This window comes from Electrophorus electricus, chromosome 1, assembly GCF_013358815.1.
Source record: "Electrophorus electricus isolate fEleEle1 chromosome 1, fEleEle1.pri, whole genome shotgun sequence".
Classification (NCBI taxonomy): domain Eukaryota; kingdom Metazoa; phylum Chordata; class Actinopteri; order Gymnotiformes; family Gymnotidae; genus Electrophorus; species Electrophorus electricus.
In genome coordinates, this window is record NC_049535.1 from 1,991,874 (window position 1) to 2,013,084 (window position 21,211).

Sequence of the window (21,211 nt, forward strand, 5' to 3'; positions counted from 1 at the left end):
AATCTGCCCCAAATCACAACTATGGGGCTTCTGGAGGAATGGATTTGTAATATCGGTTACCCAGCCATGTGTTAAAATGCAGTTCGTTGTGGTGTGTGACGTTGCGGGTTGCAAGCGTGAGGGCCAGAATCAAACACCAAGAAGCCCTGCCCTAGACACGCCCCCTTTTCTCTCACTCTCTCTTTGACTCTCGGCGGAGGCAGACGTGGCTCCGCCCCTTCGGGCTTGACTGGCATGCACGCATGCTGGATCCCTCCTGCTCCGCACGCGCTCGGCTGTCACTCCGTCGTCCTGATCAAAGCACACACTGCACAAGAAGTGCAAACACAAGCACATCCCTCTGTCTCTCTCTCTCTCTCTCTCCCACCTATATTATCCACAGTATTACCTTTGTTTTATTTGCTCACGTCTTTAACGATGTCTTCAGACATCAACGCTCCTGATGGAAGGGTGGGATGTTTGAAAGCTCTGGCGTGAGCAGCTGTGGGGGAGAGTGAAGCAGTTCTGCAGTACTGCAACCCCACACACAGATCCACGCAGGAAAGCGTCGCACAAGTCCAATTTTGCCTCACGCTGTGCGCCAATCAGGACGGCCCTGTCATGGCAAGGGCGATGGTGGTGTGGAGTGATGTTTTGATGATGGGTGTTTTTCCGCCCCTGGTGATGTCCTCCGGGCCCTCGGAGACTCGGGCCAGAGTCTTCATCTGCCTCTGACTGCACTCACACTCATCTGCCCAACACACCATGCCACAGCTTAGGAAATCACTCATATTAGTCATAGGTCCGATCACTGGGACTGACACTGACATGGTGTTTATTACAGACAGGCATGGGGTACAGGGGCGTGTGTGTGTGTGTGTGCGTTTTATTGGCACTCCAAACATACCTGCTCAGTGAGGAGAATGTGTGGCCCCTCCCCTCAGAGGCGCCTCTGCTGTGTTCCTAATTACAGCCTAATGATAAGGTGGCGACAAGCCCAACAGGTGTTGCATATGTTCCCTGTGGCTCAAAACAGTTCCTGCATGTTCAGCCCTTTCAACCCATGCTATCTCTCTCTCTCTCTCTCTCTCCCTCTCTCTCTCTCTCTCCCTCCCTCTCTCTCTCTCTCTCTCTCTCTCTCCCTCTCCCTCTCTCTCTCTCCCTCTCTCTCTCTCTCCTCCCCTCCCCATGTCTACATCATTAACATTTTTCTTACATTTGAAAGTCTTACATTTGACTGTTCACAGTGACAACCTGTTAAACGTGTGTGTGTGTGTGTGTGTGTGTGTGTGTGTATTGATTATTACCTTTCCTGGCAATATCTTGGCAAACAAGCCCAGGTGTATGAGGTAAAGCTAACCAGTGGTACTGCTGGGTCAGAGGTGAGAGAGGTGTTGAGTTCCAGGAGAGACCTTGCGTGTGTCTCTCTGTCCTTTCGAGGTCGACTGTTCCTAGTTTTTGTCTTCCTGTGCGGGTTATGAGTCCTCCCCTGGAGCTGCCCCGCCCCCCCTCAAAACCAGTGCACCTGCCCTCATAGAGTCCACTTCAATGAGACCGCCCCCAGTTACAGGCCCTGGGCCAATCAGGCATCCTCTCTCGTATCACGACCCATCCGGCATCTGTTGGTGCACGGTAGGAGGGTGATCCACAGCTGTGCTTTGGGAAAGAGGTTGGAGGAGTGTCGGGTTTGTCCACCCCCCCCCCCCCCCATAGTCTGAACAGATGTAGTTTGTTCCACACCCCCCCCCCCCCCCCCCCAGCCTGTGCAGTAGTTCGTTCTTGCTCTGTTTTCATAGTGGATTTAACAGCTCATGGGATTCCTGAAGCTCTCACAGACCTGGAGTGACGTCCAACACTTCTGGGTGCACGTTGAGGAAAGTTTTCAGCTGAACTGTTTGATCTCAGAAAAATGCTGAGTTGGGAGCAGAAAGGGAAAGTGAATCTGGTGTTTTCCTTCTGTGTGTGTGTGTGTGTGTGTGTGTGTGTGTGTGTGCATTTACACACTGAACCATGTGGTCTGTCTCCCATGTTGGCTTGGCACATGCCATACCTAGCCTGCGTGCCCAGGGAGCTGGCACCCGTGCTGTTAGAAACTTTGCACTTTCATTCACAATACAGCCCTGTAGCGCGCACACACACACACACACACACACACAGACAGCTGGCTCATACCATGTTCTCATAGGGGGACATGGAGTGAAGATTGAAAGGGCCTGTGCCCGTGATCCCCCCCGTCTCCCGTTTCCTGCCAGGTTTGGCATGTTCCTCCTCCTCGCTGGCATGCTCTCTCCGTGTCAAAACAATGACATCATTAATTAGGCTCTCCTTTAACACAGACCTGCAAGCTCCACTGGACCGGTCCATTTTGTGCACAGGGGTGTGTGGGTGGGACACCTTCTCAGGGCTGCGCAGGGGTCCGCTGGCATGGGTGAACGGTGGAAGTAGGTCATTATTTCTCTTCTTCCTGCTCTGCGAGCAATCCGTGAGCCCTGGTGTGACTTTTACTGGCTGCGGTCTCGTCCGAGAGTGGTGCAAGAACAGCTTTGTGTGCACTGCAGATAGACAAACACGGGAGGACTACACCCCCCTCGAGTGTGCTCACTCTCCCTCAGACAAAACTATACACACACACACACACACACACACACCGTGTTTTATAACATTGTTTGAACTTAGTCAGCTTCCAGCTAACCAGTCAAGTTCATCTTGCGTGTCGAGCTTTTTTTTGGCTCTGAAACCTCTTGGTTCTGTTCTGTTTTGTTTTGCTTTGTTTTGTTTTGTTTTGTTCTGTTTTGTTTTGTTTTGTTTTGTTTTGTTTTGTTTTGTTTTGTTTTTCCTGCCTTTCTTTCTTTGTATACCTCCACCTCCTTCCTTAGTCCACCTGGCTTCCTCCGCCCCTGGGCGCAGGCTGACGGACAGGAGTTTATCGCCCCTTGCTGAGCGCTGAAAGGGTCGCATCTTGGCGGGGGCCCTCCGCTCCCGGGGCCCCTGTGAGATGCCCCCATGCCAAAGATAACTGTGCAGGCGAGATGGTGATTTGTCTGAGCTCGACCCTTACGGCTGTAGGCATGAGGTATGTCTCGCACCCCGTGCGTTCCCTGGCCTGTGTGCAAGGCTGCTGGACACCCTAGGCTGTGTGTGTGTGTGTGTGTGTGTGTGTGTGTGTGTGTGTGTGTGTGAGGGACAGGGGCAGAGGAGGCATGTATGTGTGAGTATAATCCTTATGACCTCTCTTCTGACCCACGTTTCCACAGACAGGCTTCTTTCACTGGTCTGGAGCCCCTGATCCTACAGATAATTACACAGCAATGTAAATTACGGCGAGGCGGCACCCAGCTGTGGCTCCACCCACGCAGCCTGGTTCTCCGGCTCCCCCTGGGTCCCCCTGGGTCCGTGCCACAGCTCACGGCTAAACACAACACACCACATCTCTGCACAAGCCCCTGACTGTGGTCAATCTTGCATAAATCCCTGACAGATGATACTTTCTACTGCTCTCTCTCATACTCACTCACTCTCTGTCTGTCTGTCTGTCTGTCTGTCTCTCTCTCTCTCTCTCTCTCTGTCTCTCTCACACATTCACTCTTTCTTTCCCTTCCTCTGTCGTTTTCTGCTGCACAGCATGTGAAGTTCAGAGGGAAAACATCTTTGGTTAATATTTAACAGCCAGGTCCTGTGGGGTAAGGGGTGGAGCAGAGAGCTCTGAGCAGCTGAAACTAATAGGCAGGCTCTCTCGCTCTCTCTCTCTCTCTCACACACACACACACACACACACACACACACACAGACACACACACAGAATACATGTTTCTGTCCTCTAAGGAATGTGCTGTTTCTCATCCAGGCTTTGACCTGTTCACCCCCTGTTGACACGTGACAGGGATTCCTCAGACTGGTGGAGAACTGCACTGACCTCTCTCTTTCTCTCTCCAGCCCTCTCACACACACACACACACACACACACACACACACACACACTGTGCCCAGTCACCACAGTTGAGTGCCCGGCCCAGACAGAGTCTTCTTTAAGACGGGGGACAGTCTGAGGTCCTGCCTCTGTCTCACTGCCGGTCTCTATTCCCTCTGTCTACCTCTAGACGGGTGCTCGGTGCAGCTGGGCTCCAGATGTCAGACACACGTTACGAGATGCGGCACGCGGAGGCCGGCGATAAGAGCGCTGTGGCGCGTTGCGCGGCTGCGGCTCGGGTCTGGGCTCGGTTCAACTAGATGTTGCGGTCTGGGCGATGCGAACTTTGACAGGCCGTGTCATGATCGTGCTTCACTTCCCAAACACGGCCCTGCGTGTGTGATTTATATCTAACAGGTGCTGCTGCAGTGTGCAGGACCACAGCAGTGTGTGTGTGTGTGTGTGTGTGTGTGTGTTCCTGTGTATGGATTAGCTTTAGGGTTAGAGTTTGTACTGAGCAGAGCCTCACACAGAGTAAATGGAGTCACCAACTACACAGGGACCAGGGTGTGTGTGTGTGTGTGTGTGTGTGTGTGTGTGTGTGTGTGTGTGTGTGAGCAGATGTGTTCACTGCCTCCTTTTCTTTTCGGGGGAACATTCCAGGAGCTCTGGCCAGGTAGAACAGCCCAGATCTCCTAATCAAATGAACCGTTCGGCCCTCAAACGTGTCTCCGTAGCACACTGCAGTTTTTCTCCGCCTCTGAGCTGGGCGAGCTTTTCCTTATGCGTGTCCTGACATGCTTGCTGCCTGAGAGGCTGTTTGAAGTGCTCCCCTGCCCCCACGCCTGGCTGGCTTTCCGACCTGACCCCAGGCCACCCTGGTGCACTCGCTCTTTCTCTCGCTGCTGTTTGTTTTCTCTTCATGTTTTTCTTCCCCGTCTTCCTCTGCCGACGGTTTCGGGAAGGTGTCAGGGTCTCCTTCGTAGCACAGCTCCCGTCCCCACCAAACCGCGACGACGAACCCCAACTGCCTGATTGTGTGACTTTATCTGCGAAGTTTAGAGTGAGATTTCATCTACTGTCCTTAAGAACAAAGGTGCCCTAGTAAATCTGAGGAGAAAATGATGTGAATAAATTACATGTGCTCCAGTGAGCTTTGAGATATGGGTATAAACTAAAACTGGCAAGCAAAACAGCAGATGGAGAATTATAATATGCCAGTGAAGATGCGCGTGGGTCGTATGTGCCCAGCGTCAACATAGCTGTCCGATCCTTTATTCCTTATGTTGCAATAGTAGAGGCTCTTGGTTGGCCTGGCATACGCAGCGGTGGAGAGACGTTGGGACCTAACTGGGAACGTACGTGCTGTAGGCCGGGAGGAGCTGGCAGCAGCACGAGTGCCGTCAGCAGGAATCCTCTGCTCTCTCCCGGCCAGTGCGGAAAACTCCCACGGTCAGGTTATTCTTTAAAAAAAGGGAGAGTGTCTCACATAAAGACGAGGTTTAAGGCAACCCCACATCCTTTGCGCTCTCTGTCTCTGTCTCTCTCTCTCTCTCTCTCTCTCTCTCTCTCTCTCTCTGTCTCTCTCTCCTTCCCTCCTCCCATTTCCCTCTTCTTTGTTTTCTGTAAACGTCTGAACATTCACAGAAGCCACACTCTTCGTCTGCTTCCCTCATATTGTACACAGGGTATATCATTCCCTTTACTTTATTAACGCTCCGTAATTCCTTAAAGGAGGCGGAGAGGGAGAGCAGATCCCAGCCGTCCCTTGAGGTTTATTGTTTAAAGTGCAGCACGGCTCATTCCCAGGATAAAGATTTCAGCTAAGCAGAGAGGAATTCAGGCCAGGACTCATAAAAGAAGTATTTGTGTACCAGAAAGATTTTTGCTCTTTCTTTCCAAATCTGTGTCATTAATGACTTTAGCAAATGTGTAGTAGAGAGTCATGACGAGGCGATGCCTGGTCCTCAATAAAGACCACTGATTATTAGACCAGGATATCCACGCCGGAGAATTAAAGCCTGGCTCACCACTGGCCTTCATGTTTTTATCTGTCTGTCTCTCTCTGTCTCTCTCCTTCACCTGCGAATAAAATCATTTACACAGAATAGTTTCCCTGGGTTAACCTCTAATTCCGTGTGTGTGCGTGTGGTGCGTGCGCACGACCCGAGGCACGTTCATGGACATGGGTGTAGCTCACGGAGGGGCTTCTATCTCCTGGCTACGTTACACAGACTCTCAGATGTCCTCTCAGGAGGTGAGGCACCTGTTGGGTGCAGCACTCATGTTTCCGGCTCTCCGGGCACCTGTGCCGTCCGGGGCATCTCAGCTTCCTCCTTGGGTTCAAACACTGAACAAAACGGAAGGGTTCACCCTCCCCTCTCCGCTCGCTAGCCTTTGCAGCATCTCGGTGCGTCCACGCTTAGCCCCTCCCATTCGTGTGGCTCCACCCCCCCAGCTTCATCCCTTTGGTCCACTCTTGTCAACTTACAAACTTGTCCGCTCCTCTGTTATGACTTGCCCACACATTCTCACAGCGTGTTTGCCTGACACCAGGGAGGGTAACTATCCCTTTAAGAATATGCTTCCTGGTTAATTTGGCTAACTCCAGGTGTGTTTCCCCCCCCCCCCCCTCCCTCTCTCTCGCTCCTTCTCTCTCTCGCTCCCTCTCTCTCTCTCTCTCTCTCTCTCTCTCTCTCTCCCTCCCTCTCTCTCTCTCTCTCTCTCTCTGAACTGTATTTTACCAGGTGTGGGCCTGGGTCATAAGTGAGGTATTTGTTTTTCAGATTAGTTCAAAAGTCTGAGTATTAAAGGCACGTCCTCCAGGCACAGACGGTTCCGACCCGGGCCCGGCCCACTGCTCCCCTCCCCTCTTAACGACACTTAACGCCAGGCAGGTCCCATCTCAGTCTCGGGTTGGGGGGGATCGGGTGCAGCTCGGGCAGTGACCCATGCGAGTCGGACCCAGCAGTGGTCCTGCTCTGAAACGCCGGCATGGAGAGAGGATGGTGATAAACGGTTTTATCATCGGCCTGGCAATCAATAATGCGGCTTCTTAAGGTTTAATATTTCAATGCTATTGATCATTTTAACAGCTGTGTTTGTGGTCGGCTTGCCTTAACTGCAGGCGAGAGGGAGGGAGAGAGAGTCACACTAAGGGAAGGAAGGTGAACTGAGCAGAGAGGTCAGAGTTAGAGACCGGATCATCTGTGTTGGCAGGGTTAAACTTTATTGCAGATGAAATATGATATTTCCTATTATAATTCTCTCTCTGTCTTGCTGTCTAGCAGGGATTTTTGGGCTTCCTTTTAACTGCTGTCATTTCCCTGCACAAGCGGACAGAGGTCCATCTTCCACTTTGACTCATTCTGCATTTCACTTTTAGCTTTTGCGCCCAGAAAGAACAAATGAACGCAGAAGTGAAATATGCCCACTTCAGGCTTTTTGTCAGCTCAGTCTTGTCTCCTCCTCCCCACTTTCTCCGCGTCTCCAGAGAGTGTGGACGCCTGCTTCCTTTGGCTATTTATAGAGGAGATTTGATCATTAATGAGAATGAGAAGCTTTTGGGCTCTGGTGGTTTTGGCTGGGGTAACACCTGCAACCGTCACCTGCTGACCTCTAGGTCAAGGTGCAGAAGCGAATGACCTGTGTGTTCAGGCTTCCACCTGGTGAGCCAGTCCACACGTCACCAAGGCAACTGTTTCCATGCTGCCGCACATGTGTGTCGAGCAGAACACACTTACAGTACGTGATCGATTGCACAATTGATTGGGCTTGTGAGTATGGTACTTAAAGGGAAACACACACACATGCCTAGGGCCTAACAGACGGGCTTTAACACCACCAGCGTGGCTGATCATCTTTGACTACGCCACACTGTTCATAATGTACCGCCCTGCCGTAACGTACGCTTTACCTAAATGAACCACTGAGGGAAACAACACCCCCCTCCCGCCCCTGGCTGGTTTAGCTAGAAAGTTTATTTTTGCTCTTCTAGAAACTGCACCTTCTCCTTTTCCATTTTTAACCCGACACTTTTGCAGAAACGTTTGTTCCGTGATCACATGGCCAAGGTCACCCTGGGTTGCTGCATACAGGGGAGTTGATTCCCCCCCTTTGAAATGTTCTTTTTGTGCATATCATTTTAAACAGGGGAGGAATGAATATGGCTTTGGGGCGAACCGAATCACTTAGCAAGAGCATCGGCGAGCAGGGACTGTAATAGGATGTATTTTTAATGGGAGGACGTGGCTGTGTGGCGTGGGCGGGGGGAGCTCTGGCCCTCCGCCCGTCTCCCTGCGTCCCTCGCTAATTTGCGGGAGAGCGGAGTATCCCTGCTGCTCCTGCCATCGCTCTGCTTGCACCTCGCAACACCCGGACAGCGCCCACGCGCGCCTGCCCGCCTGCCCCGAGTAATTAACCTACGGCTAATTAACTGCTTCTAATTACACCGGTGCGGCTGTTTCTATCGCACTCTCCAAACGTGAGGAGACACCCGGCCTGCACGCGCGAATCCCTCCTCTCCGGGTTCTGAAGACCCTCCAGCTCCTAGCCGGCTGGTAGAGCGTAATGACGTCCTCTCTTAACTCCACCCTGCTGGACAAAGCCTCTTGCCCTCCCACCGTTTCGCTCCATTGATTGCGTTTACAGGTCTTATGATATTACCCGAGAGCAAAAAAAAAATCATCGCCAAGATTCTGTTTCACATCCTAGAACAGAAAAAGCTATTGATACCGCCGAATCAATTCGTCTGTTTTTCAAGCCTGAGACCAATTAGTAACAGATGAGCTTGCAGATGTTTACGGTTATAGAAAGTCACCGAGGAGTAACTCATTTCCACAACAAACAAAATCCATAAAGCGGAGCCAGGGTACATGCGGAGCGCTCCGGCCCGCTCTGTTTCCACGGCCACAGTCTGGCCGTGGTGGCACTGCGAGGCCGAGGCAGGTGCGCACTGGGAAACGGAGTTTGGCCGTGCGTCGCTGTAATGCTGTCCGTGGTTCGTGCGAGGGAGGTGATTGGCTAGCGCCGGTGGCGGCGGCATGCCACGGATAGCTGTGCTGTCTCATTCTTGATCTGCTCCCAGCACTCTCTACTGATCCCCTCGCTTTCCCTCCAGCCCAGGTCCTTCAGAGTCGCTGCTATTTCTGTAGCTCAGACTGATAGCTAGAAGATCATTGATTTTACGGGAAGCCGTGTTTACAGCCCCAGTGCCATCGACCCGAGGCGACTTTTTCCCCCTGAATTGGCGGCTGTACTGTAGCGTCCCTGTGTCTGCATTAAACACTCTGGAGGAGGAGGAGGGAGGGAGGAAGGGCCCAGTGCCTCGCTGTTTACCTCTCATGTTAATGAACCTGGTATCGAATGAACTGTGGCGAGGAAGGCCGAATTGCCGCGTCCCAGTCGCCGAAGTGTGGCCCTGCTCCTCTGCGCTCTGAGTCTAATTTTATACGTCCAGTCATCAGGCTATTTCAGGCTCACACCTACAGATTAAATTTAGCCCTACGTGTGAGACGCAGCAGAGTGCGTGTGTGCGGTGGAGGCGTTTAAGAGGCGGGTGGTCGCGGGCTTCTCCAGTAGCCGGGCGGTCTCCTCCACCGGTGTTACACGTAGCTGATTTGAGCCAGGCGCATTACCCCGCCCCCAGACCATGGGCTCTAAACGTGACTTGTCAGCATGGGCATAAGAACCAGGGATTAGGCAGGCCAGGAGCCTTGTCAGGCTTTAGGGCAGGCCGAAGGCCGAGGGCTGAGGGCGAAGCCGTCTCTCTACATATATGTGTGATTAATTGGGTCGGGCTTAGCAGTCGAATCCCCTGTTCACTGCAGGCGGAGGACTACAATGCTCAATGAACACGTCCCCAGTGCAACATCAAAGCCCAGTCTGCTTTATCAATACCAGCCCTGCCTTTTCACGTCTTCCTGTAACTTGCTTAGCATTTACGCCATTGATTTTTCAATAAGCGGCCTAACCCTGTGGTGGTCCGTGATGGCTAGATCTCCGACAGGCTTGAGGAGAGGAGAGCCCCCCCTCCCGCTGGAGACCGCCGGGGTGCTGTTTCGCTTCGGGGGCAGGTCGTGCTGGAACAGAAGGCACAGGTTGCCCTGGAGAGAGCGTGAGGTCCTGGGGGAGGGACCGGGGCCCTGGGACTAGCCCCATGGGGGTCCCCAGCTGGACCTAAGTGCGAGGTAATTCCCCAGGAGAGTGGATGGAGCTGGTGGATCTGTGTGCCTCTAATCGCATGGCTGCCCAGCCTGTAACTCCTCCCTCACTCGGCCAGTAAATCCCGCCTAATGAACGGTACCGTAAATAAAAACTTATCTCGTTTTCTGTCCTCTCTAAATGACAGCCAGAACACTCTCTGAGAGCATTCATTGGGTCCTGGGCTTTTTAGCAGACTGGCTGCTCTGCTTCAGGCTAAAGGCAGAGTGAGCTTTCCCGCTAATGCATGCGGAGAAGACCAGCGTGCACCTTCTTGAGCCTGCGCCAGACAGGCGGGAAGATTCCGGTCTCCTTCTTGGAGGGGCGGGACTTGACGGACGTTCTCTGTCCATACGCGGGAACACAGGCAACGGTATTCCTGCGCACTCCCAAGGACTGGCGTGCTAACTCGGTCGGACGTGGCGTGTTCCAGGGCCGTTGTGTCGTCTAGCATGTAGCCTGTTTTTGTGTGCGCAATGAGCAAGGTTGCCATGTTCCTTCTTATCGAGGAGGAAGCCGCCTCCCTGAACAGACACGGCCAGGAATTCTCAACCCTTACTGTGCGTCCAAACTTGTTTCGACTGCCTGTCACAGTGACCTGCCTGTTTAAAAGCCTGAAGACTCCGTCCTGCCATTATGGGGCAAGTGGGAAAAAGTGCTGTGTACATTTTGTTGTTTAGCACCGTAAATCCTTCAGAGTAACTAATCCTGGTTACAAGGCAGGGAAACTTCCACATCGGAGCAGCAGCGTAATGTGTTTGCTTATGAGCGGCGTGAGCAGAGAGACTTACATGCATGCACTTTTCCTGCTGAAGAGCGCCTGCATGTCTGTGTCGGCCCTTGCCAGAGCTGATCGGAGATGAAAGTTTCCTCAACTTTAAATGGGTGTCATGAGGAAGCAGACCTCCAGAAGACAAACAGAATTCCGTGTGTCTGCCTGTCTGTGACTGGCAGACTGCAGACAATCCTATAGCTCGCTGGTAACCCCCCTGGCTTATTGTATTGGACCATTCCTAATCCCAGTTTAAAGCCTGGTCCTGTTTTTGTGTGAGCGGCGAATGCTGCCAGCCGACCCGGGCCCTTTGGATCCGGCCCCGGAGAGGAAGTCATCGGAAGTGTTTGGCACATCTAATGAAATGTGTGTTATGGCACACTTTTGAGTCGAAGCGCGTAGCTGTGGACGCTGGCCGTGGGTGTTCGGGGTCAGGCTGTTACCATGGGAAACCAACAAGCCAAGCTAGGGACAGTCCACTGGAGACATGATTTAAGCTTTAGGTCATTTTTACACCATTTTTAGATGTTTTTTGGCAAGAAACAGAAACTGATTGTTTTTTGAAACTTAAAACGTTTTTAAGGCTATTTTGTAAATTCTTTCCATTGGAGATTTTCAAAATGGCTGACTGTTACTTCCCCAATATTTACTTTTTGCCAGAGATGATGTTTATTGCAAACAAAACCACCTTATTATCCCTGTGTAGTTATTCACTTAGAGTATGTGCATAATTTATGTCGTGTGTATACATTTTGTTTTAACTGCCTGAAAAAAAGAAAAAAGACGGCATATGCTAACGACTTTAACCGTTGTGTGAGTCCTGGGGGGGGGGGGGGTGTATTTTCATCAGACATTCGTGAAGAGGGCGTCAGACCTTATCAGTCTCCCCAAGCCAAGCCCTCTTCTGTTAATATATTTGGGGGTTGGGGATTCGGGGGTCGACTGCGGATAAAGTGTCTGATCAACGCTGAGATTTGCATCTCTAAGTACATAAGTAAATAAATCAAGTGAGGGCAGGGAGTGTTCTAATCAGACAGGACATGGCGGTTAGCACACTGCCGGGAAAGTCTGCTCATGTAATATTCAGCACTGCGGGGTGAAAGGGCAAAACCAGAGTTATTGGTCACAGCCCGCTCAACCCCTTTAATCAATGCTGCCTGCATCACTTTAATAAAATTATTGGCTCAGCAGTATCTACCCCCCCCCCCCCCCCGTCCCTTTGGTCTGGTACGCCCGCTCCGAATCGCAGCCCCGTGGCCCCCAGGTTCTGGGAGAGGTGTTGGACTGCTGGAGTGGTTGAAAGCACCGCTGCGGAGCCAGAGCTAAACACAGCTGCAGTCGGAGTTCCCGCCTGGATGGTGTATTTTAGCTCTCAGATTTATGACTCCCTGCCTAACCTCCCCAATCTCTCTTTATGTTGTGCATACAGCCTGGCATACAAATAATTACCAGGGGAAATAAATGCATATACCATCTGTACCATCCATGTGAGCAGATCTGACAAGGTCATTCCACCTTGCCGTGTGTATTTATTTTTTGGGGGGTTGCGAGTGTGCGTTCTCCGACGCGGAGGTCCTGAAACGGTCTGGCTGATGAATTCAGCAACCTTCAGCTCTCTCCGGATGTGGGAGACGGCTCACGTGCCGATCGCTGGTTTCACCGTGTCTAATTAGCGGCACAATGGCGCTTCTTTGTCCATTAAGTTATTCTGTTACTGTTTCTTAGACCGTGCGCTAATTAAAATCGGATGTACGCGGGAATTCGGGACATGGCAGACTTTGTTGTTTGGAAGGTGAAGATAAAAGATGGTAGTGTGCTGATATGACAGGAAGAGGCATCTGAGCTGGCTTATTAATGCGTGTCTGAGGTATTGTGTTTAAGTACCTAATCTAACCCTAATGAGCTCTCTGTCATTTTCCACCATTAGATCTCGCACTTGCAGTCTCTCGTAATGCACTATACATCAAGCCTGCCCGCGCCTCTCTCTATACATAGCTCTTGCAGTCTATCACGACCCTTTGTACTTCTCTGTGAATGTTTAGCATTAGAGAGCTAGGACTTAGCTTGTATAGAAACAACGCACTGCAAGCACAAAAGAAGCTTTGTCTTTTATCTCGTGGATTTGATACTGTTGAAATGTCTCTGGCTAGCAGTGGCTCTCCATGCTTATCCACCCCATGTCTCTGTCTCTGGTTCTGTCCCTCAGGCCCGGATGCGATGAACGCCTCATGTAGGCATCAGCATGGACAGCTGTGAGTCTCCCGTGGTTTCTGGGACAGACGATGGGCTCAGCTCCTCCATCCTTTCCCAGCAGAAGCAGCAGCCTTGGAACGATCGCCCCAGTGCACAGGTCACTCCCAGCAGCCAGCCCCCTTCTCTGGAGCCCGCGACCCTCCCCGCTCCCTACCCGGGCCAGCTCCAGAACTCCAGTGCGCCCCGCGAGGCCGTGAGGGAGCAGCGACAGACGCAACGGACACTGCCCCAGGCTCCCGGCGACAACTCCGCCGGCAGCCAGCCACATCCCGGCCTAGAGGGCCTGGAGGAGGAGGAAGAGGAGGAGGAGGAGCAGGAAGTGGTGAGCTGCGTAGAGGAGGACGACGATTTGGAAGACTTGGACGAGATGGAGATTGACAGCTGTTTTCCAAGTCTGCAGCCCTTCCCGGGCATGTCCATGGCGACGGTCGGAGCGGCCATGCCCACTCTCGTGCGACAGCCGCCCGCCCGGCGGAGGGACGCGACGGAGAGCGGGAGCGACGAAGGCGAGGAGGAGGAGGAAGAGAGCAGTGACGTGGAGAACCTAGCTGGGGAGATCGTCTACCAGCCTGACGGCTCGGCCTACATCGTGGAAAGCCTCAGCCAGCTGATCCAAAGCGACGGGGGTGTGGCACCTGGCCTGCTCCCCTCAAATTCACTCCCCAGCGGGGGAAAGCTGGAGGAACCTGCCGGGTCCTCCTCGTCCGTTTACCCCCAGATCATCAACACGTTCCACATAGCCTCGTCTTTCGGGAAGTGGTTCGGCCCCTCAGACCAAGGCTTCCCGAGTACCTCATCCCCGGCAGGCCTCAGTCCTGTCCTGCACAGCTTCCGCGTCTTCGATGTACGGCACAAAAGCAACAAGGATTACCTGAACAGCGACGGGTCTGCCAAGAAGTCCTGCGTATCCAAAGATGTTCCCAACAACGTGGATTTCTCCAAGTTCGACGGGCTAGCCATCTACGGCAAAGGCAAGCCCATCCTCATGTGTTTCCTCTGCAAGCTGTCCTTTGGCTACGCGCGTTCCTTCGCCACCCACGCCGTCCACGACCACCGCATGACCCTGTGCGAGGACGAGCGTCGGCTCCTGGGCCACAAACACGTTTCGGCCATCATCCAGGGCATCGGCAAGGACAAAGAGCCCCTCATTAGCTTCCTGGAACCAAAAAACAAGAGCTCTCCTCCACCGCCCACACTGGTGCCCGTGAACTCAGGCCAGAGCTTCTACGGCACGTTCAGCGGGGTCCACTTAGAGGGGGGAAGCGACGGTGGGGCAGGCAGTGGCCTCCTCAGCAAAGACTCGGAGGCGGGTCTCCAGCAGCAGACCCTCCTCGCGCTGGGGGGCCTAGGCAGCCCTAAGCCGCCCTCTCTCGCTTCGACCCCAGGCCCTGCCAAAGACTCTGGCGCCCTGTCCAAGGCACGGGGAGGGAGGTTTGAGGCGCCTGTTGGGAAGGAGGGGACTAAGAGAGAGGAGGAAAGGCACGTGGAGGCCCGTGAGAGCAAGGACCACGTCCTCCGTGGCGAGGACATGGCATCGGAGGAGGAGGAGGAGGAGGAGGAGGAGGAGGAGCTTCTCTTGGACGAAGAGGAGGACGAAGTGGAGGACGAAGGCACCTGCCGCGGCGACGGACAAGCGGGGGAAACGGCTGTCTCTAACCAAAGCATTTCCAAATCTCCTTTATTAATGCCTAGTAGCGTTCTCCAGCCTTCTGCCTCTCCTGCTGCCAGCCCCACGCTTGGCAGCAAAGCAGCGCCTCGTGTGCCCTCGTCCTCCGGCAGGGCGTCGGAGGAGACCACGGCTGCAGACAGTAGGGGGAGGACCTCGGAGATCCCTCTGAGCTTTAACTGCCAGGGGCCCACCGTCCCCATGGCGATGGCGGCAGCCGCCGGCAGAGGGGGCGAGGAGGACGGGGCTGTGTGCTCCTCGACGGGCACCTCCTCTCCTCTCGCCTCCAACGCCGCCGCTGACGAAAGTGCCAATCGAGATAGTGCCACAGCTCCCGAACCAAATGAATGCCCGGCGGAAGGAGACGAGGACGGTGGCTCCCTCCTACACCACCACCACCACCACCATCATCACCACCACCCACACCCTTCGCCCCACACCCACGGCCACTCCCACCACGGGGGCTCCTGCGAGCTGGCTGGCACGGGCGAGTGCGCCCAGGCTCACGGGGCCGGGGCGGGCGTGGGCAGTGGGGTGGAGTGCCCCAAGTGCGACACGGTCCTGGGCTCGTCGCGCTCGCTGGGCGGCCACATGACCATGATGCACTCGCGGAACTCGTGCAAGACGCTCAAGTGTCCCAAGTGCAACTGGCACTACAAGTACCAGCAGACGCTGGAGGCGCACATGAAGGAGAAGCACCCGGACTCCGGCAGCTCCTGCGTGTACTGCAGCAGCGGGCAGAGTCACCCACGCCTGGCCCGCGGCGAGAGCTACACCTGCGGCTACAAGCCCTTCCGCTGCGAGGTGTGCAACTACTCCACCACCACCAAGGGCAACCTGAGCATCCACATGCAGTCGGACAAGCACCTCAACAACATGCAGACGCTGCAGAACGGCGGCTCCATCCCCACGGCCGGCGAGCAGGTGTTCGGTCACGCGCCCGCCGGCGTGGTCAGCGTGCCCCCGGCCACGCAAAGCAGCAGCCATCATGCCAGCCAGCACCACCCGCTGGCGCAACCCCCCGCCCACATGGCCGGGCCCTGCGGCACGCCCTCGCCCACCAAGCCCAAGAGCAAGCCCACCTGGCGGTGCGAGGTGTGCGACTACGAGACCAACGTCGCCCGGAACCTGCGCATCCACATGACCAGTGAGAAGCACATGCACAACATGATGTTGCTGCAGCAGAATGTGACCCAGATTCAGCACGGGAGGCTGGGACTGGGCGCCATGCCCTCGCCCTCCGAGGCCGAGCTGTACCAATACTACCTGACCCAGAACATGAGCCTCCCCCCGGGCCTGAAGATAGATCCCTCCGCCGCGGACGCCCAGTTCATCCTCGGAGGTTTCCACCTGGATCCCAACATGGCTGCTCTGACCCCAGCACTAGGTGAGTTGACTAGAGACAGTCCTTCACAGAGACGTTTTGGACACTGTCTCCCCGATGTCCTCCAGCATTTCTGAGTCATAATTTAATTCGACCGTTTCCAGGTTAAAGTTCCTGTAAACGGACTTTAGGAAGTGACACATGGAATGTCACTGCAGTCAGAAACCACTTCCCTTATTTTATGTGTTCGTATTTTCATCTTTAAGAAAACAAAGTAAGAAAAGAAGGCACGACTGAGCTGACTGGTCCCCACGTCTCTGTGCACACCGTGATGAGAACCGCAGCTGTAATAAACTGCGCGGCACCCCGGTGTGCGCTAGGCGGAACTCCGAAAGCACGCTACACCGAGAGGCCGACTTCGGTTCAGCGCGCTTTTGATGCGAGTATGATGCAAGGGAAACCCTTTGCTGTGTTCCTTCCCTGAAAGGACAGGATGTCGCCATAACGACAGAGATGTGGTGTGCACCGCACAAAGCACCAAGAGCCACGTCATCGGTCAGGAGCTTTTGTGTGTGTCTGTTGACACACTTCTTTTAAAAAAAAAGAAGTGCGACGTGAATGAATACAGTATCTCACGCACACATGGAGATAGAGTGGGGGAAAAAGTGTGTGCGAGTGTAACAGAGAGAAGAGAAATCCAGACACACACGCAGCTTTCTAACACGAGCCTCGGCTTGCTTTAAGCGTCCACCGTGTGTCACTCTATCTGGGTCATTTTGTCCGGGAAATTCCCCTTGTATAGCCCCCTACACACCTCTCTCTCTCTCTCTCTCTCTCTCTGCAAAGCCTGCAGCTGTACCCTTCATCCACACCTCAGCATTTTCATGCATTTTTATTCCAAAACTGCCGCTGCCGTCACCGGGCTGGCCAACCCGCTCCGTCCTCGCCACTTTGTAATTGCAGCTATAAATTTGATCTTGGTCAAAGAGCGGGAGGTTGACGGGCCCTGGCGCGGGCTAGACAGGAGCAGGGAGACGGCTTTGGCGTGCCAGCTGCAAACCTGCTGTTTTCTCACACTGTCGCCAGGGCAGAGACGTGAGCGAAAATCCGATTATTCCCACTAATTCATTCCGTTTCCCACTCTGTCTCCTTTTCGCCATCTCTTTGGTTTTTGTGCCGGGGAACGTTTAATAAGCAGGTTACAGAAAGGCGACTGGTTGTTAACCTGTGTCCGAATAGTTCCCATCGATCCCACCACAGAATGTGCTGCGTGCGAGTCGGGTCTCCCAATAACAGGACGTTTTTTGGTTTTGCGGCTTTCCATCGCCGCTGTTCTCGTTTACTTCTCTTTTTTTGCTCAGAGAGAGATGACAGATCCTGTCTCACTACCTGCCTCTCCTCTTCCTCTTTTCTTCATCCCCATAAGCTGTGCTGAGAGAAAGTCCGACAGGGCTCTGCTCTGCTCTCGGAGTGAGCTTCTTAACCACACGGTGTTCCGCCAACTCCTGAGAAGAAAAACCCAGTAAAATCCCACACCTAATGAAATTACGGTCTTGGAACCTCCCGGTTTCAGAAAGCTGTCCTAGAGGTGTCCGTTTAGCCCGGCGCTCCAGAGCGTTCCGAGTCCGACATCCAGGTACGAGAGGTGGGAGGTACAGAAATGACACGTGCAACCGGAGAAGGAAAGAAATTGTTGTGTTGGTCAGGGAAATGGAGAGAGGACAGAGGGTTGTAGGAGATGTGAGTGACCTGGAGGGTTAAAGTGGGCGAGACAGGCACAGATAAACCGGGGGGGGGGGGGGGGTGGGGGGGGGGGGAGCAGAGATGGAGAGGACGAGAGTGGTGGGCTATGACTGAGTCTGGGGGTCTTGGGAGAGGTCTCCCTCCCCGCTCTGAATGTGCAGGTAATAGAGGGCGGTGGAAGGACTGACTGCTACTGCCATAAATATAAACCAGCTGCTGCAATTAATGTAGTGTAGAGGCAGGCAGGGTCGCCCCCCTCCTCCCCCCTCCTCCTCCTTTTAGCCCCTCCCACCACCCTGACCGGCACTCTCAGACGCTTGGCCGTGTTTGGTGCCCCATTGCCGTTCAAGGGTTCATCCCCGTGTACGTCTCCTCGTCCGGGAGGTCCTGGGTCAGGCGTTTGCCCGTATCGATCGGGCCGGAGGAATTCCAACGGAGAGGTTCGTGTTTCGTCTCCTGAGTTGGTGAGCATAGAGGCTGGAGGTTTGGAGTAATGCAGGTTGGGGAGCCCCTCAGCTCTCCTGTAATGATAGAATAACTTCTTTTTTTCCCCACCGGACCTCACAGTCCCTGGAGTTGATTTAGTGACGGGCTATGAAACTGCAGAAGTCCAAACTGGGCTACGTGTAAATCCATAACTCTCCTACTAGGCACCAGGGCCTGCTTCTTCCCAGAACGCCCAGATTTTCTCCCTCCCTGTCTCTCCCTCTCTCTCTCCCTCTCTCCATCTAGTCATCTCTCTGGGTCTGTCTTTCTCCCTCTCCCCTGCCCTGAGCTGAAGGGAAAGGGTGATCTAGGTTTAATAAAATTAAGTGTGTAAATATACACGTGCACATTTACCCTCCAAAGAGCTGCGGAGCAAATCCAGTCTGACGGCGTAGACAAACATGGGCGTTCGTTAAGCGGCTGACCTCTGCACTTTTTCCTCCTTCCCAGAACATTCCTCTACCTCCGGGCGTCACTGCGCGAGCCCACATGCTCTCGGACCGAGCCATTTATTACATTATATACGTACGCCGCCGAATCCCAAGAAAATAAGAAAAAGAACCGGGGCTTAACTGGAAGTGTCAGGCCCGGCCGAAATGCAGAAGTGTAACCCTGCTACGCGTCTGTCCCTGTGTGTCCTGTGTCTCCAGTAGGAGGGGACATGGCCATGGACGTGCGACTGGCCGGGGGGCAGCTGGTGTCCGAGGAGCTGATGACATTGGGGGAGAGCCTGTCGCAGACCACTGACCCCTCCCTCAAGCTCTTTCAGTGCGCTGTGTGCAACCGCTTCACCACTGACAGCCTGGACGTGCTGGGTCTGCACATGGGGGCGGAGCGCTCGCTGCCCGAGGACGAGTGGAAGGCGGTGCTAGGCGACGCCCACCAGTGCAAGCTGTGCCGGTACACCACACAGCTGAAGGCCAATTTCCAGCTGCACTGCAAGACGGACAAGCACGTCCAGAAGTACCAGCTGGTGGCGCACATCAAGGAGGGCGGCAAAAGCAATGAGTGGCGCCTGAAGTGTGTCGCCATCGGCAACCCCGTGCACCTGAAGTGCAACGCCTGCGACTACTACACCAACAGCCTGGAGAAGCTCCGCCTACACACGGTCAACTCCCGCCACGAGGCCAGTCTCAAGCTCTATAAGGTGAGTGGCCGTCCCTCAGTGGGTGCATGTAGCTGGCATGTTTGACTACGTATCCCATAATTCCTATTGCACCAGGCCAGTGAGGGGATGGGCGGTCCGTTTCCGGCACTGTTCCCAGGCTGTGAGCCCTGGTGGACCGGAGGGGCGGGAGCAGAGATGCAAGGGGGCACATGGCTCAGCAGAGGGGTGGAATGGAGGGTTGGCGGGACGAAATTGCTGGAAGAGGGTTTGAAGAAGTGCGAAGTGAGAGAGGGGAGAGAGAGAGAGAGAGCGAGAGAGAGAGAGCGAGAGAGAGAGAGGGAGAGGGAGAGAGAGAGAGAGAGAGAGGTTTGGTGCTAATACTCTTCGGAGCGGGAAAGGCAGAATCATTCTCGACAGCCGTATTGATTTTCGCCGGACCTGGAGTTTCACCTTCTTCTCTAATTATTCCATAATAGCCAATGGATGAACACTCTCCCAACACATGGCTATAAATCTAACAGGCCTGAGTCCACTTAGACATCTATCCTGAGTGTCTGCAGCCCTGGCTCACGCTGCGCTTAACACAAGCTGGCACCAAAGCGCACAGCACTTCTGGGCATGGTCCTCTCCTCTGGTCATCTCGGCCCCTACATATGAACATTAGCTCATAGATTATACACTCACACGCATGTATTAACACGTGTTAAAACACGTGCACACACACACACACACACACACACTCCTTCCTCACTTCTTAGCTCACTCAGATCTCTCAGCCTGATTTACACAAAGGACTCCACTCCATTTTCAAGTGTTGAGCTCTCGGAGAGTAAATGGTCGAAAACAAACAGCATGCTCTACGGCGTTTGATTCGAGGAGCGTTTACAAGAGCGAGGCCCTTGTTTCCTTGTTCTCTCGGCGCTCTGCGTTTGGCGTGTTAATCGCGTTAGCAAGTGGCGCTAAAACGGAGCCGTTTGGACTGAGCTCCGCTGAGCCCGGCGCCTCGTTGCAGAGGCGCTGAGCTCGTGCGCACTTCCAGCTTGCTGATGGCTTTATTGCAGACTTCCTGTCTACGGGCTCTTTACACCCCGAGTTGTCCCGCACACTAACGGAGAGGAATCGTTTCTCAGCACTCCATTAAAGGGGAAGGTGTGACACATTGCTCCCAGGTCTGCCATAACTCCCTCGCCCTGCGACCCCCGGGGGGGAGGGGGGTGCGGAGAGAGGGGGGTGGGCTCAACGGCTGTGCCGAGGCGGTGGACGGCTTTGATGGACAGTAAGGAGCCTCCTTCCTACTTCCTGAGGCCTCAGAGCCTGACTCAAGCCCCGACACGCTACTGGGATGTTTACAAATACCACAACTCAGATATGTAGCATGAGCCACATGGCTAGCCCACGGCGGAGGGGCGGAGCCTCGACTAGCTGCAGGCTGTGTTTTAGACCCAGAGAAGGAGGTCCAGCACATGCCGATGCAAATTGCCATTCCATTCCGTGGGCGTGTTTGGATTAAAAGCCACTCGAGGGCTCCTGTTGTTGTGTGTTGAGGTTGTTTTCCCAGGCATCGTCACTTCTCTTCTCCCGAGGAAAAGCGTGGCGGCAGCTTAGATGAGCGAGGCTCGTCTCACTTTAAACACGCTGCTTTGTGGAGGCTTACGGATGTTAGACACGTTGGAGCACGCTCATTTTTAAGCTCTAAGCTGCTTAAAACAGTTCCTCTACTACCCCACCCACCCCACTCCACCCCAGAGTCCCCCTCCACCCTCCCTGCCTGC

At 54.1% G+C, this 21,211-nt stretch overlaps 1 protein-coding gene across 1 annotated transcript in view; it reads left to right on the forward strand.

The window, feature by feature from the left end:
- Positions 1-21,211, forward strand: part of zfhx3 (zinc finger homeobox 3) — a 129,994-nt gene that overhangs the window by 33,614 nt on the left and 75,169 nt on the right. Inside the window, exons 2-3 of the mRNA XM_027007437.2 lie at positions 13,066-16,165; positions 18,982-19,478. Of these exons, the coding sequence (XP_026863238.2) occupies positions 13,102-16,165; positions 18,982-19,478 (3,561 nt within the window). The 5' untranslated portion in view covers positions 13,066-13,101. The remainder of the gene's footprint in view (positions 1-13,065; positions 16,166-18,981; positions 19,479-21,211) is intronic.